Below are 16,891 nucleotides of genomic sequence, written 5' to 3'. Positions count from 1 at the left end.
TTTTCTATTGATGTGTCCTAGTAAAGCACAGTGGTCCTTTAAGGGGTCAATTCAGGAGGAGTCAAGGAAATAGATCACCTTGGACCACACCAGCAAAAATTAGCAAGTCCCAGAGGGACAGCTAGCCTTTCAAAGCACATTCTTCTTAGAAAATACTAGTAAAAGCAGTTCTCTTGCCTCTATTGTACGTCTTCTCCCAGCATGGATATGCAAAGTTGGAGGTTTGACACCTTAGATGTATGAGTTCTGAGAGCCATCATGGCATCGTCCCCCGTATGTTATCTAGACAAGTGGTTTGCAACCTTTCTTCTGTTCTGTCACACCAGACAGACAGTGCTCATGTGATACATTGAACACTAAAATTCATATGTGAACAAAGCACTCCTAAATATTTCATTGTTTGACTGTAAGTTGTATAAATGTGCTTATCCCATGTTTAAAAAACTGTATGCACACTCAGTTCTAGATTTCTTACTTGTCATACAAAACAAATATATATTCAAATTCTGGTATCGCCTCAGTAACAGTAACACCAAATCCTCTACTGCTGTGAAAGCAACATGAAAACCTGCAAATGTGCTACTCAGAAACGATGTAGCAAACCGAACCTATGGATAGGTGCTGGTGGCAGCATGTTTCAGGGATAGTGGGGGAAGCAGAAATAAGACTAGTTATGTGGATTTCAAGAAAGGTTGTTATGGAAACACAGGCTTGCTGTGTACACCAAAGTTTTGTGACATGCTTCCATTCATATGCGGACACACCAGTGTGTCCCGACACAGTGGTGAGAACCACTGATCTGGACTGAGCTAGCATGGACGATAGCCAAGGGAAAATCTGGACTTAACTGTTAAAATTTCCTTCCTTGAATCCTACCAGATTAGTCCAGAACCCACCCATGGAAGCCATGGTAGTCGAGGGTTCCCAGGTAACTGTTATTTTGGTGTATGAATTTCTCATTCCTAGGTTAGTGACCATCAGCTACCGATTTTGACTGCTCCAGGTTTGATACTGGAAGTGAACTGAAAACTCAGAACATAAGAATTGCCTTCAGTAGTTCTAGCTTTGATATAGGGATACTGAGGAGCTGAAGGCAGCACCAGACCCATATAAAGTAGAGCAAAGTCAGCTCTGTTCTGTTTTTCTCTGGCTCTGTCTGATAGCAAGACATAACACCACTTGTCTGGACTGGTCTGGCAGTAGTATTGAAAAGCAGAATCCTAACAATGATACTTGAGAAGGGAAGTTATCAACTTGGGCTACCATTAAGATGGGTTATTTTACTATAGGCCCCATTTTATGCAGTTACTAATAACCTGGATTAACAGTAAAATAACACATTTTAGCAGTAGCCCACATTGATATCTCTCCGCCCACCCTTGGCCCCCAAGGAAGGAAGTGGTTCCAAGAAGCAGGTGGGTTGACGTTTTCAGCAAATCAGGTAATTCTGCTTCTTTAATGTCACCTGTTTATAATTAGCTTTCTGAAATTTTATTTTGTGCAGTGGAAGTTGTGGTAGTGTAACTGGTTTGAACTTGCCCATTAATTTTCAATTCTTTCTTTTTTTTTTCTTTTGCTTTTTTCACTTGTCTTGCAAGTGTCTCAGTCTGCCAGTGGAACTGATGACTCTTTGCTAAGAGGGTTACATGTACCCAGTCAGACCAGCCAGCTGATTATGCAGTCGTCTTCTGTACCTATATTGAGTGCCTGCTTCAATAAACTCTTCTCTATGCTACAAGTCCACCACGTACAGGTAGGCTAGATGGTATATTCTTAATGTTGAATTGCTGGTCAGAATTTCCATTAGTATAAGGGAATTAATCAGTTAAATCTTTGATTTAAAAATTTTCCCCTACTAACCATGTACATTTAACTGCTTAAAATCACAAGTCCAACAAATATAACCTGTTACAAGAGAGGTGACTCCAAAAGGTGTGTTTGAGACTTGGCCAATTAATGCTAAGTTTTGGCCATACAATTTACACTACCAATTTAGCTGCACTGATTTTTACAGGTAAAATTTTGGCTCCTCAGAGAATACATAGTAGCATTTTGAACGAACTTAATTCAGACAAGGGACCCGTTTGATTTCAGAACCAATTCGGTATGAATGCTCTTTAAAACATATATAAACATAAAGATTTTATTTTTTAAATGGCTAATTGGGTAGCCTGACCCCTAGTAGTAGTACTAATGAGACTGCCACTGGAGTCTGCAGACAACATTTGTGAAGATGCAGTCATTGGGGCAGGAGTGACCAGCAATTGCTCTTGCCCTCTACTACCAATAGTGAAAGCACCATAGATTCTGGGAAAGTGAGGGAGTATGACTGGGAAGACCTGCAATCTTTTAAAAAAGGGGATGGTGGCGTTTAGTGACTAGCAGCTGGCTATATTACCTGATATAACTGGCTGTCTGCTGATTTTCAGTGTGAGTTTGGTGGCCATATTTGGCTGTGTAAATACTTGGATTATCTTTGGCTAGTTCAAGCTTAACAGGCCAGCGCTGAATATCAGTTTGGCCTGTTAAATTTGAACTGGCCAAAATTAAACCGGATATTCAATGCCGGTCACCAGAAACTGCCCAGCATTGAATATCTGGCTCAGTGCCAACCGCGGGAGATAGGTGGGCTAACTCCCGCAGCCCTAATATTGGGACCTATTTATTTTGAAAAATAGGTATGGGGAGGAGGATAGTCCAGGAGGAGGAGAGCTTGAGTCCTCGTTGAAGGAGGAAGAGAGGGAAGAAGGTGTTTTATCTTGGCAGCCCGGCCTTAAAAAAAAAAAAAAAAAAAAATTGCAAGCTCTGTTTGGACACTGCTATCTTTTGCTGCTGGATCCTGCAATATTTTTGGCTGTAGCAAAACAAAAAAAAAATTCTACCAAGTGATTCACTAACCTGCTACTTTGAAGTACTATGAATTAGTGAATCCCACAATAAATTTTACACACACAAATATTTCACTTCAGGTTAGTAAATAGGGGCCTGAGCTTATACTTGAAGAGTGGTAAGCAAATTGCCCAACTTGTCTAGGGTCACAAGGAGAGTAGTGGGGAGGGATATGAATCGTGTCTTCACAGGTTCTTGGATTGCTGCTGCAACCTCTAGGCTACTACAGATTTCAGTTACTTACTTTCTTATATCTCTAGATCAGTGTGTCACCAAGAGCTGGGAGGTATCATGAGAAGTTTGACAGACAACACATTTGTGCTTTCCTTAACAAAAAAGCCAAAGTACTCTTTTGCAAAAACCAACCATGTATGTGACAGAAGCAAAATGTCATATGCTTGAAACCCCCATAGCTAGCTCCTACATCTATCGCCAGCCCTAAATGGAAATCTACAGGCCTCTCCTCCATTGTGACTATATTTCCCTTACATCTTAGCACAATTTATTTTATTTGTTACATTTATATCCCACATTTTCCCACCTATTTGTAGGCTCAGTGTGGCTTACATAGTACCGGAGAGGCGTTACAGACTCCGGTGTAAACAAATACAAAGTGATGTTGTGGTAAGATAAAGTTCATGTGGCACAGCCACACTAGGGAATCGTACAACGGAAGAGTTGTGTTATGTCCATTACGTTCTTTAGTTTTGTTGTGTTGCAGAGATCAGGCATTTATGTTGGATCGGTAGGGTATGCCTTTTTAAACAGGTTAGTTTTTAGTGTTTTCCGGAAGTTTAGGTAGTCGTTAGAAGTTTTCAAGGCTTTTGGTAATTCGTTCCACAGTTGTGTGCTTATGTGGGAAAAAACTGGACGCGTAAGTTGATTTGTATTTGAGTCCTTCGCAGCTTGGGTAGTGCAGATTTAGGTACGTTCGTGTTGATTCAGATGCGTTTCTAGTTGGTAGGGTCGATCAAGTCTGTCATGTATCCCACACATTCAGTGTGGATATTTAGAAAACATAACTGGCTGGGGTCCCCCCAGGACATGTTTAGGAACCATTGTCTAGACAATACATCTTGAAGAGACAGCACCTTTGAACAAGCAGTTTTATGAGGACTGAACTGGTTTCCCAGAGATATGGCAACTCATAGGATTTCACTCTAATATGGCTGATTGATCTAGCTTACCTATTATAAGGAGTTCTCCATAGAAAGCATAAATCAGATAGACAAATCTTCTCAACATACGAATGAAATGACTCCTAAGCTGTGCAGTAGACTGAAGGGACTTGTGAGTGGAGTAGCAGCTTAATGGTTAGTGCAGTGAGGTGTGATCTTGGGGAACTGGGTTTGATTCCCACTGCAGCTCTTTGTTTGCCTGGGCAAGTCGCTTAAACCCTCCATTGGTTACAAAAAAAAACACTTCAAATTGTGAGCCCATTAGGAACTCTGCAGGTTGGAGTTGCCAGATATCTCCGAGGACAAGCAGGCTGCTTGTTCTCACTGATGGGGTGACGTCCTCGGCAGCCCTCCAATCGGAATCTTCCTAGCAAAGTCCTTTGCTAGCCCTCGCGCGCCCGCACGCACCGCGCATGCGCGGGCCGTCTTCCCGCCCGAAACCGGCTCGAGCCGGCCAGTCCTTCTTTCGTCCGCACTCGGTACGGCTGTGTTTTTTGCCGTGTTGAGCCCCGGGAGAGTCCGACCCGCGCGTCCGTTATTTAATCGACGTGTTTTTTCTTCGGAAAAGTTCTTTCGTTCGGAAAGTGCTCCGGAAACCCCCTTGGGTTTCGTTTGCCCCTTCCCGTATTTCCAGTTTTTGCCCCGGTAAGTTTTTCTTTCGTTGTCGGGGTAGGCCTCTTTTCGGCCTCGGTCGAGATTTTTCCCTTAAAGTTTTGTGCTTCCAAATTCGTCATTTCGGATTTTGACTTCGCCGGCGTGATTTTTCCGCCCATGACATCGAAGCCTTCCAGCGGCTTCAAGAAGTGCACCCAGTGCGCCCGGGAATCTCGCTCACTGATAGGCACTCTTCGTGTCTTCAGTGTCTGGGGGCCGAGCACCGTCCCCAGAACTGTAGTCTGTGTTCCCTCTTACAAAGGCGGACTCAAGTAGCGAGATTGGCCCAGTGGAACGTTTTGTTCTCGGGCTCTTCGTCGGCATCGGCACCGGGGTCATCGTGTGCATCGACGTCCATCAGCATCAGACCTTCTTCCTTGGCTGCCAGTGCATCGAGTGCATCGAGACATCGGCCCTCGCATCGGCGCCGAGACATCGGATAGCTGCATCGACGTCGGTGGTACCGGGACCCTCGTCTCCTGATGTCGTCGGACGGTGGTGCATCGAGTGGAGTGCAGGTGAGGGCTGTCCATTCCCCTGCTGGTGGCGGTGAAGCCCTCGGGTGGGTCTCCTCCTACCCTGAGGGCTCCTGCGGGTAGAGCCCCCCCGAGACCGACCTCCTTCGGCCTCGGCCCCGAGGAAGCGACGGCTGGATTCTACGTCCTCCTCGTCGGTGCCGGGGAGCTCCGGTGACATTGCTTCGGAAGAAGTCGAAGAAGCATCGACACCGGTCCCCCTCCCCGCGTCGGCACCGAGAGCTCTGGGTCGCCGAGGGAGTCGGCACCCAGCAGGCATCGGCACCGAGAGGACCGCTCACCCTCTGTTCAGGAGGTGTCGATGCGCTCCACTCTGGACAGCCCGGAACAGCCTCCACGCCCGGAACAGGTTCTGACGTCGACGCCTGCATCGACCTCCATGCCTTTCTCTGCAGCCGCTCTGAACGAGAGCCTCCGGGCCGGTCTCCCAGAGATTCTGGGAGAGCTGTTGCGCCCTACCCCTCCGGTACTGGCGGTCTTGCGCCTCCGGTACCGTCCGAGCGTGGCGCCGGCTGGCCCATCGCCCGGGGTGAGGTCCCCGACGTCGGTACCCGCGTGCGGTGCCGACTGCAGCCACCTCCCAGGAGGGGCTCCCCGACTACGTCGGCGGAGGGAGCTTCGCCGATGCGGCGAGGGAGTCTACCTCTCGACGCCCGCATCGTGGACGTGGCTCCACGGAGTCGAGCCGGGCACGGTTGCAGACGCAGGTCCGTGAACTTGTGTCTGACACCGAGGGTGAGGCCTCGTGGGAGGAAGAAGAAGATCCCAGATATTTCTCTGACAAGGAGTCTGAGGGTCTACCTTCTGATCCCACTCCCTCTCCTGAAAGACAGCTTTCCTCCTCCCGAGAGTCTGTCTTTTGCTTCCTTTGTCCGGGAAGATGTCTACGGCCATCCCCTTCCCGGTGGTTGTGGAGGACGAGCCCAGGGCTGAAATGTTTGAGCTCCTGGACTATCCTTCTCCACCTAAGGAAGCGTCCACTGTTCCCCTGCACCATGTCCTCAAAAGACATTGCTGGCGAACTGGACCAAGCCTTTAACTAATCCCCACATCCCCAAGAAGATCGAGTCCCAGTACCGGATCCATGGGGACCCAGAACTGATGCGCACTCAGTAGCCTCACGACTCTGGAGTTGTGGATCTGGCCCTAAAGAAGGCTAAGAGTTCTAGGGAGCATGCTTCGGCGCCCCCGGGCAAAGACTCTAGAACCTTAGACTCCTTTGGGAGGAAGGCCTACCATTCCTCTATGCTCGTGGCCAAAATTCAGTCTTACCAGCTCTACACGAGCATACACATGCGGAATAATGTACGACAGTTGGCGGGCTTGGTTGATGCTCTTCCCCTGAGCAAGCCAAGCCTTTTCAGGAGGTGGTCAGGCAGCTGAAGGCGTGCAGAAAATTCCTGGCCAGAGGATGTTTATGACACTTTTGATGTTGCGTCCAGGGCCGCTGCTCAAGGTGTGGTGATGCGCAGGCTCTCATGGCTGCGTGCCGCCGACCTGGAGAATAGAGTCCAGCAGCGGATTGCGTACATCGCCTTGCCGTGCGGATAACATTTTTGGAGAAAAAGTCGAGCAGGTGGTAGAGTCTCTCCACCAGCGGGACACCGCATTCGACAAGTTCTCCCGCCGGCAGCCTTCAGCGTCTACCTCTACAGGTATACGATTTTTCGGGGGAAGGAAGACTGTTTCCCTATACTTCTGGTAAGCGTAGGTACAATCCTCCTTCCCGACAGCCTGCGGCCCAGGCTAAGCCCCCAGCGCGCTCGCTCTCTCGTCAGCAGCGTGCGCCTCAGCAAGGCCCCGCGCTCCCCAGCAAAAGCAAGGGGCGAGCTTTTGACTGGCTTCCAGCAGAGCATAGCCGACATCCAAGTGTCAGTGTCGGGCGAACCTGCCAGTCGGAGGGAGGTTGAAAGCTTTTCACCAAAGGTGGCCTCTCATAACCTCCGATCAGTGTGTTCTGCAAATAGTCCGGCAAGGATACACCCTCAATTTGGCTTCCAAACCTCCAAATTGTCCACCGGGAGCTCAGTCTTACAGCTTCCAGCACAAGCAGGTACTTGCAGAGGAACTCTCCGCCCTTCTCAGCGCCAATGCGGTCGAGCCCGTGCCATCCGGGCAAGAAGGGCTGGGATTCTATTCCAGGTACTTCCTTGTGGAAAAGAAAACAGGGTGGATGCGTCCCATCCTAGACCTAAGGGCCCTGAACAAATATCTCGTAAAAGAAAAGTTCAGGATGCTTTCCCTGGGCAACCCTTCTCCCCATGATTCAGCAAAACGATTGGCTATGCTCTCTGGACTTGAAGGATGCCTACACTCCATCCCGATACTGCCAGCTCACAGGCAGTATCTGCGATTTCAGTTGGGCACACGCCACTTCCAGTACTGTGTGCTACCCTTGGGCTCGCCTCTTGCGCCCAGGGTGTTCACAAAGTGCCTAGCTGTGGTAGCAGCGGCGCTTCGCAGGCTGGGGGTGCATGTGTTTCCCAGATCTCGACGATTGGCTGGTGAAGAACACATCCGAGGCAGGAGCCCTGCAGTCCATGCAGATGACTATCGCCTCCTGGAGCTACTGGGGTTTGTGATAAATTATCCAAGTCCCATCTTCTCCCAGTGCAGAAGCTCGATTCATAGGAGCTCTGCTGGATTCTCGGACGGCTCGCGCCTATCTCCCAGAGGCGAGGGCCAACAACTTGTTGTCCCTCGTCTCGCGAGTGCGAACGTCCCAGCAGATCACAGCTCGGCAGATGTTGAGATTGCTGGGCCACATGGCCTCCACAGTCCATGTGACTCCCATGGCCCGTCTTCACATGAGATCTGCTCAATGGACCCTAGCCTCCCAGTGGTTTCAGGCTGCTGGGGGTCTAGAAGACGTGATCCACCTGTCCACGAGTTTTCTCGAATCCCTGTATTGGTGGACAATCTGGTCCAATTTGACTCTGGGACGTCCTTTTCCAAATTCCTCAGCCACAAAAAGTGCTGACAACGGATGCGTCTCTCCTGGGGTGGGGAGCTCATGTCGATGGGCTCACACCCAAGGAAGCTGGTCCCTCCAGGAACGCGGTCTACAGATCAATCTCCTGGAGTTGCGAGCGATCTGGAACGCTCTGAAGGCTTTCAGAGATCGGCTGTCCCACCAAATTATCCAAATTCAGACAGACAACCAGGTTGCCATGTACTATGTCAACAAGCAGGGGTGGCACCGGATCTCGCCCCCTGTGGTCAGAAGCCGTCAGCATGTGGCTCTGGGCTCGCCGTCAAGGCATGGTGCTCCAAGCCACATATCTGGCAGGCGTAAACAACAGTCTGGCCGACAGGTTGAGCAGGATTATGCAACCTCACGAGTGGTCGCTCAACTCCCGAGTGGTGCGCCAGATCTTCCAAGCGTGGGGCACCCCTTGGTGGATCTCTTCGCATCTCGAGTGAACCACAAAGTCCCTCAGTTCTGTTCCATGCTTCAGGCCAACGGCAGACTGGCATCGGATGCCTTCCTCTGGATTGGGGGGAAGGCCTGCTGTATGCTTATCCTCCCATTCCTCTGGTGGGGAAGACTTTGTTGAAACTCAAACAAGACCGAGGCACCATGATTCTGATTGCTCCTTTTTGCCGCGTCAGATCTGGTTCCCTCTTCTTCTGGAGTTATCCTCCGAAGAAACCGTGGAGATTGGAGTATTTTCCGACCCTCATCACGCAGAACGAAGGGGCTCTTCTGCATCCCAGCCTCCGGTCCCTGGCTCTCACGGCCTGGATGTTGAGAGCGTAGACTTTGCCTCTTTGGGTCTGTCAGAGGGTGTCTCCCGCGTCTTGCTTGCTTCCGGAAAGATTCCACCAAGAGGAGTTACTTTCTTCTGTGGAGGAGGTTTGCCGTCTGGTGTGACAGCAAGGCCCTAGCTCCTCGCTCTTGTCCTACACAGACCCTGCTTGAATACCTTCTGCACTTGTCTGAGTCTGGTCTCAAGACCAACTCTGTAAGAGTTCACCTTAGCGCAATCAGTGCATACCATTACCATGTGGAAGGTAAGCCGATCTCGGGACAGCCTTTAGTTGTTCGCTTCATGAGAGGTTTGCTTTTGTCAAAGCCCCTGTCAAGCCTCCTACAGTGTCATGGATCTCAATGTCGTTCTCACCCAGCTGATGAACCTCCTTTTGAGCCACTGAATTCCTGCCATCTGAGGTACTTGACCTGGAAGGTCATTTTCCTTGGTGCAGTTACTTCAGCTCGTAGGGGTCAGTGAGCTTCAGGCCCTGGTAGCCCAGGCTCCTTACACCAAATTGCATCATAACAGAGTAGTCCTCCGCACTCACCCTAAGTTCTTGCCAAAGGTCGTGTCGGAGTCTCCATCTGAACCAGTCAATTGTCTTGCCAACATTCTTTCCCCGTCCTCATTCCTGCCCTGCTGAACGTCAGCTGCACACATTGGCCTGCAAGAGAGCAATGGCCTTCTACCTGAGCGGACACAGCCCCACAGACAGTCCGCCCAATTGTTTGTTTCTTTGATCCCAATAGGAGGGGAGTGGCTGTAGGGAAACGCACCATATCCAATTGGCTAGCAGATTGCATTTCCTTCACTTACGCCCAGGCGGGGCTGGCTCTTGAGGGTCATGTCACGGCTCATAATGTTAGAGCCATGGCTGCGTCGGTAGCCCACTGAAGTCAGCCTCCATTGAAGAAATTTGCAAAGCTGCGACGTGGTCATCTGTCCACACATTCACATCTCATTACTACTGCCTGCAGCAGGATACCCGACGCGACAGTCGGTTCGGGCAGTCAGTTCTTCAGACCTGTTTGGGCTTTAGGATCCAACTCCACCCCCCGAGGGCCCTGTTTGTTCTGTTCCAGGCTGCACTCTCAGTTAGTTGGTAATTTTTTAGGTCAATCTCAGTTATGTCCTCGCCGTTGCGAGGTCCAATTGACCATGGTTGTTGTTTTGAGTGAGCCTGGGGGCTAGGGATAACCCCATCAGTGAGAACAAGCAGCCTGCTTGTCCTCGGAGAAAGCGAATGCTACATACCTGTAGAAGGTATGTCCGAGGACAGCAGGCTGATTGTTCTCACACAACCCGCCCGCCTCCCCTTTGGAGTTGTGTCTTCCCTTGAACTGTATTGTCTTGCTACATACTGGACTGGCCGGCTCGAGCCGTTTCGGGCGGGAAGACGGCCGCGCAATTGCGCGGTGCGCGCGGGCGCGCGAGGGCTAGCAAAGGACTTTGCTAGGAAGATTCCGATTGGAGGGGCTGCCGAGGACGTCACCACCATCAGTGAGAACAATCAGCCTGCTGTCCTCGGAGAATACCTTCTACAGGTATGTAGCATTCGCTTTACTCATGTGTTTGATTTAGCTTGCTTTCTATGGAGGACCCCCATTAGAGGTAAACAGGTTTGCTTTCTTCCAGTAGAGCCTGTTGTAACATCATAACTGAGAATCCCTTCAATAAATTTCTAAACTGTCACTCAAAAATCTCCATACAAAAAAATAACTGTTTTAAAGTGTTTGAAAACCTTACCTGTAAGAAATGCCAGACCAGGGTCTATTTAAACTAACAGATCCTTGTTTCCAGAAGGACTAATGGTACTAAATGAAAGTTTTTATAGCATTGGGCACCTGGAATGTCATAGCCCTAATTGTATAATTATGACATCGCCAACCTTATGACATCTTTATTATAATAGCAGTGGTAGTGGTAAATGGTGTTATAAAAAAATGTTAGCTATGCAATCTTTGTCCTGCATCATATAAGCAAAATTACTGAGTAAAATGAAATTTTGAGTTTAGTCATTGATTGGGAGAACAGATTTCACCATCAACTATCATTGTGGCCACATGATCTCCAACGGCTTTCCTGCTAGGTTGTATGACCACAATTTACTTTAATTGAATATTTATTGCTCATTTTTCCTTTAGTAATTCTGTTTCTTTAATTGTTTTATCTTATTACAGCTGGAGTCTCTTCTACAGTTATGGCTTACATTAAGCCTGAATTCCAGCTCTTCTGGGAGTAAAGAGCATGGAGCTGATATTTTCTCATATAATGCCAATCGGATACCAGTTATCTCTTTAAACCAAGGTAGGAGATGGTATGGTGACATCCACTGAGGGCCAAATGCATCAACCAAACGTTAAAAAATCTAAAACGTAAAAGTCCCTAACGAATTTTAAAAAACGAAGAATGCACCAAAAAAAACAAGTCGCACATGTTCGGTGCGGTATTGTAAAGAACAATGCATTAAACTGGTGTAATCCCCGTCGGTAATTGGCCCCTAAAGCATGCGCAGAGCAGCCAAGCGTTATGCTGGCTGCTGTGCGTATGTCTCAAACGTCAAAACAACAGCAAAAAACAAACAAACCAAAAACACGTGTGTTTCGGGAGGGGGCAAAAGCACTCATCAGGAGCGTCCTTTATGAGCGTCCTTGCCCCCCCCCCCCCCCCCCCCCCCCCGCCTGAGGTCGTCGCTGCTCCCCACTCCCCCATGCTTAAAATCGTGCCTTTTGTAGGCAGCCCCGACTCCCCCTCTCCCTCCCTTCCCGCTTTTTTACACAAAATAGCTTCTGCCATCCTCCCCCCCCGAGGTCCCCTTGCCCCCCCCCCCCCCCCCCCCACTGCCCGAGGTCACTGCTGCTCCCCGCTTCCCAAAAATCAAAACTTTAAGCTGCCCCGGCCGGCCTCCTCCCTTCTTCTCTTCTCTTTCTCCCCAGCCCCGCCCCCCCAGAGTCGTCGCCACTGTTCCCCCCCTCCACTGGTGCCCCCCTCTGTCGCACGGGGAAGGACAGCTGATCGCCTCCGTCCTCTGCAGTCTCCGACATCCCTCCTTTCTCATGGGCCCGCCCTCGCCTGGTTACGTCAGACGAGGGCTGGGCCCAGGAGGGAGGAGGGACGTCGGAGAGACTGCAGAGGACGGAGGCGATCAGCTGTTCTTCCCCGTGCAGCGCCCTCACACAGAGGTGAGAGACACTGCACGGCCCGGTAAGACGGAGGGGGGCATCGGTGGGAGGGGGGGAATGGGCGGGGGCGGAGGATGGCGGGAGGCGGAGCTGGGGAGAAAGAGAGGAAGGGAGGGGGCCGGCCGGGGCACCTTAAAGTTTTGATTTTTGGGAAGTGGGGGAAGCGGGGAGCAGCGGTGACCTCGGGGGGGGGGGGGCGTAAGGGGACCTCGGGGCGGAGGATGGCAGGAGCTGTTTTTTGTAAAAAAGCAGAAAGGGAGGGAGAGGGGGGAGTCGGGGCTGCCTACAAAAGGCACGATTTTAAGATGGGGGGAGCGGGTAGCAGCGGCAACCTCAGGCGGTGGGGGGGGGGGCAAGAACGCTCATAAAGGACGCTCCTGACGAGCGCCTTTGCCCCCTCCCAATCCTTTTTCATTTTTGTTTTGATGGGTGTCTGACAGCTCAGGCCTGAAGGACAGCTCTGAACTGACATTAAATTTATCACTGTAACTGATTCGGTGCAGTTGTCGGTATGGTTAGTGCATTCCAAATTGTCCACATTAGAATGGTAGTTACTCGTTTGCATTCCGTTTTCGTTAGCTGCTAGCATCATTGGAAAATGGCCTTTAATGCATGCTACGGTTGAAATTTTCTTCGTTAAAGGGTCTTAAAAGTTTAGTGCATCTGGGCCTGAATGTTTAGGAAGGACTCACGCATTGTAGACATTAATGTATAGAAGCCACAAATTAGGAAAAATGCTTTAAAGTGGAGTCAGTAATATGAGCTTTCGTGGTGAAATATCAGTCTCCGAGGACAAGCAGGCTGCTTGTTCTCACTGATGGGTGAAGTCCACGGCAGCCCCTCCAATCGGAAACTTCACTAGCAAAGGCCCTTGTGAATGGTTTTCTATCCTGTGTGATACTGTCATTCACTATGTGTTCTTTCTTTTTAGCGTCCCTGACAAGCTTTCTGACGGTGCTGGCATGGTATCCAAACACATTACTGCGGACATGGTGCCTTGTGCTTCATAGCCTCACTCTCATGACAAACATGCAACTAAATCGTGAGTCTTGTGGGAGTTAAATCTTCTGTGAAACGTTGGAGGCAGAAGGAAGCCATAAGTGCACCCATGTTTAAAATTGTCACAAATTGTGCAATAGAAAATACTTGATAGGTTCATGCTGTGTGTGAGATCATTTGTGGCAGTGCATCTAGTTTGGAGTCATGCATTAATTGTGAAAAATAGAACAGTAACTGTGCAAAGCAGAGTAAAAATCTCACTGAGCTGTAAAAATGTTTGTTAGCAAGTAGTATTGATTTTATGATTCACCTTTGAAGAAGCACTGCCTTGGGGTGAATCTTTTCATAAAGGTGATTAATAAATCCCAGTAAATAAATGTGAAAAGAGAATCATTGTTTGAGACAAGTCTTATGTGTAATTGTATCATTTCTTGAACCTTTTTGAAGGGTCTTCAATAATGCAGTAGTTACTGAATATGATTGATTGCAGGTCTTTTTGCAGGAGTTAATAAAAATCTTGTGATTATTTCCTAGTTGTTGGACTGGTGCATGTAAAAGAAAATGAAGAATAAAGCAAAAATTAGATAAAGTGAGACAATGAGAAAATCATGGTAGCAAAACATGATTAATTTCAGTTAATCTACATAGAAACTTTGTTTAAATCCCCCAACTCCCTTTAATGCCTGAATTGTTTTTTGACTCGTATGTTTGTACAATCCAGAAAGTATGAAGCTACCCAGCTGTGCCCATATTTGGCTCATCTTCTGTATTCATAATTTTCTTGTTCCGACAAGGCTATCTCTAAATATAAGTAAACATTTAGTATTGCTGCTAATTAGAACTGGCCAGTCATATTTGGAAAAATCCAAATTAATCAAATCTTTTTCTACTATATTAATGTGTTTACAATTAAGCAAAGCCAGTAAGTGTAAGATAGTCATAGCTTAATTCTGATTTTGTGTTTGTTTTCTTGAAGCTGGACCAAGCAATGCCATTGGAGCGCAGGAAAGTATTGCTCAGCTGCTGGTGTCCGATTCAAACCTTATTCACGTTCTAGTGAAATTCCTATCAGGAACTAATCCTCATGGGACAAATCAACATAGTCCACAGGTAATGTAGCTGATTAATGCTGAAAAACCCAGTTCTGTAAATACTCTAGTGTATCTGGGTTATCTGAGCACACTGGGTAGTTTCATAGGTTGTAAGTTTTGACTGGGGAATTCATCAAGGTGCAGTAAAAAATGACCTTTATTTATTTATTACATTTGTACTCCACACTTTCCCACAGAAGCAGGTACAATGCGGCTTACATAATAAACAGAATTACAATTATTAGATTCATTAAGAAGAATATTACGAACTATAATGTAACATAATAATAGAATGCTTTGAGTATGTGTGAATTAACATGGGAAGGAGTAATGAAGATAGATAAGGAAATAAGGATGGGTATGATGAAGGAAGGATGGGGAAGGGAAGACTAGGATAGTATGGAGTAGCTAGGGTGACATGGTTAATATATAGACATTGTCATAATAATAGAAATGTGTAGGGTTAGGTCGGGTTGTTTGGGTAAGCTAGCTTAAAGAGATGGGTTTTCAAAATTTTCCTAAAAGGTAAATGGTCATTAATTGCTCTGGTGGATCTTGGTAATGCGTTCCAAAGCTGGCTGCCCAGAAAGGAAAAGCTGGATACATAGATTGTGTAAATTAAGGAAAATATGTGAAGACACTGAGCTGTTTCTGATAGGAAGGTTGATAAGGTTATTCATGTAACTAGGGGATTCTCCGTGTATGATCTTGTGAATCAGAGTATGTACTTTGAAGGTTATTCTTCCTTGATGGGGAGCCAGTGAAGCTTCTTCCAAAGAGGTGTTGCACTATCAAATTGGATTTGCCAAAGATAAGTCTGGCCGCAGTGTTCTGGGAAGTCTGCAGTTTCTTCAGGATTTGGGCCTTACATCCAGTAATGACACTGTTGGCAATAGTCCCACATGGGTCAGTACTGTGGATTGTACTAGGTTCCGGAAGGTATCCAGGGGAAGATATGCTTTCACTCGTTTTAGCATCCACATCATGTTAAACATTTTCTTCGTGATGGAATTGGCATGATTTTCGAATGATAAGTGGTTGTCAGTCGTTACTCCCAGGATTTTTAGGTTGTCAGATATGGAGAGTGTAACGTCGGGGATGCTAAGAGTAGTCGGGAGGGGTGGAGAGTATTGAGATGAAAGAATTAGGCATTGAGTTTTTTCTTTATTTAATTTCATCTTAAAGGCATTGGCCCAAGAGGTTAGGGTAGACATACCAGTAATTAGTTTGTCGGAGATTTCATTTAAACTTGATTTGAAAAGGATCAATATGGTGACGTCATCCGCGTAGATGAAGTGGTTAAGGTCATGTTTGGACAGTGATCTGGCCAGGGGAATCATCATGATTTGAAAAGTATCGGGGAGAGCGGAGATCCCTGAGGTACCCCGCAATCAGATGACCATGGGGATGATATATTTGTAATCCCTTTAACTTGATAGGATCTAGTTGTAATAAAGCCCTTTATCCAGTTGATAACATTGCCGCCAATCCCAAGCTTATCCAAAAGTTTAGTTAGGATAGTATGGTCTACCATATCAAATGCACTTGATAAGTCAAATTGTAGAAGGAGGATGTTATTTCCTCTTCGTATTTCTTGTTTAAATTTGGATATTAAGGTGAGAAGAACCGTTTCAGAGCTATGGGCAGAACGAAAGCCCGACTGCGACTCATGAAGGATGGAGAATTTCTGAATATATTCATTAAGTTGTGAGGTCACTCTGTTTTCCATTTATTTAGTGATTAAAGGGATGGAGGCAACTGGACGATAGTTGGTGATATCATTTGCAGATTTCTTTGGATTTTTGGTATAGGGTAAGTAATATATTTCCATGCTTGGTGGGGAAGGAACCTCTTTGAAGAAGGAAGTTTATGTGGGTGGTGAGGTCTGAGATAAAACAAGTAGGGGCGCCTGTCCATAGGTAATTAGGACAGGGGTCAAGTTGGCAATGTGATCTGGAGATTTTAGATATAGTTTTAGTGACTTCTTCAGTCCATGATCGGTCTACTGGGACTTCATCTAATCGGGGATCCAATTCGTCAAGAAAAGTCAGTAGTACAGTTGTCCTGGGGAATTGATTTGCGAAGATTAATTATTTTATCATTGAAGTATTTGGCAAGCTGGTCAGCAGAAGGACTGTTAGAAGGTGATGTAGTCACTGGATTTGTGTTCAGCAAATTTTTTGTAAGTTGAAATTGTTTTTTTATTTCGGAAACATTCGCTGTGATCTTTTGCGTATAATAGTCTCTTTTGGCATTTTAATAGCGTATTTGTAGTTCCTTTGAGATTATTCCATGCATTAAAGTTAAAACTGTTTTTTGATTTCCTCCAAGTTTTTTCCAGTTTCCTGGTTTGTGATTTTAGGTTTTTCAAGAGGGCATTAAACCACGGTGAAGGTTTGCGTTTATGTAAAGTCTTGGCATGTAGTTGTGCAATTTCATCCAGGATCATATTACATCTATTCCAATTTGTAAGGAAGTGGTCTGAGTTCGGTTGTGTAGACCATTATTGGCGAAGATATGTTTCCAGAAGTTGTCGATATCGATCCATCCTCTGGTGAGGATCGTTATGGGGTCGTGTGATATGGTCTTGCCCTTTTTGCACCATTG

General features: G+C 47.2%; 1 protein-coding gene across 1 annotated transcript in view; it reads left to right on the top strand.

Moving 5' to 3' along the window:
• Nucleotides 1-16,891, top strand: part of BIRC6 (baculoviral IAP repeat containing 6) — a 965,314-nt gene that overhangs the window by 415,294 nt on the left and 533,129 nt on the right. The window contains 4 exon segments of the mRNA XM_030196513.1: nucleotides 1,599-1,753; nucleotides 11,193-11,319; nucleotides 13,126-13,236; nucleotides 14,170-14,303. Of these exon segments, the coding sequence (XP_030052373.1) occupies nucleotides 1,599-1,753; nucleotides 11,193-11,319; nucleotides 13,126-13,236; nucleotides 14,170-14,303 (527 nt within the window).

This window comes from Microcaecilia unicolor, chromosome 3 (genome assembly GCF_901765095.1).
Source record: "Microcaecilia unicolor chromosome 3, aMicUni1.1, whole genome shotgun sequence".
Taxonomy (NCBI): Eukaryota; Metazoa; Chordata; class Amphibia; order Gymnophiona; family Siphonopidae; genus Microcaecilia; species Microcaecilia unicolor.
Note: the sequence above shows the minus strand (reverse complement) of the source record. Positions and strands in the feature narration are given on the sequence as shown.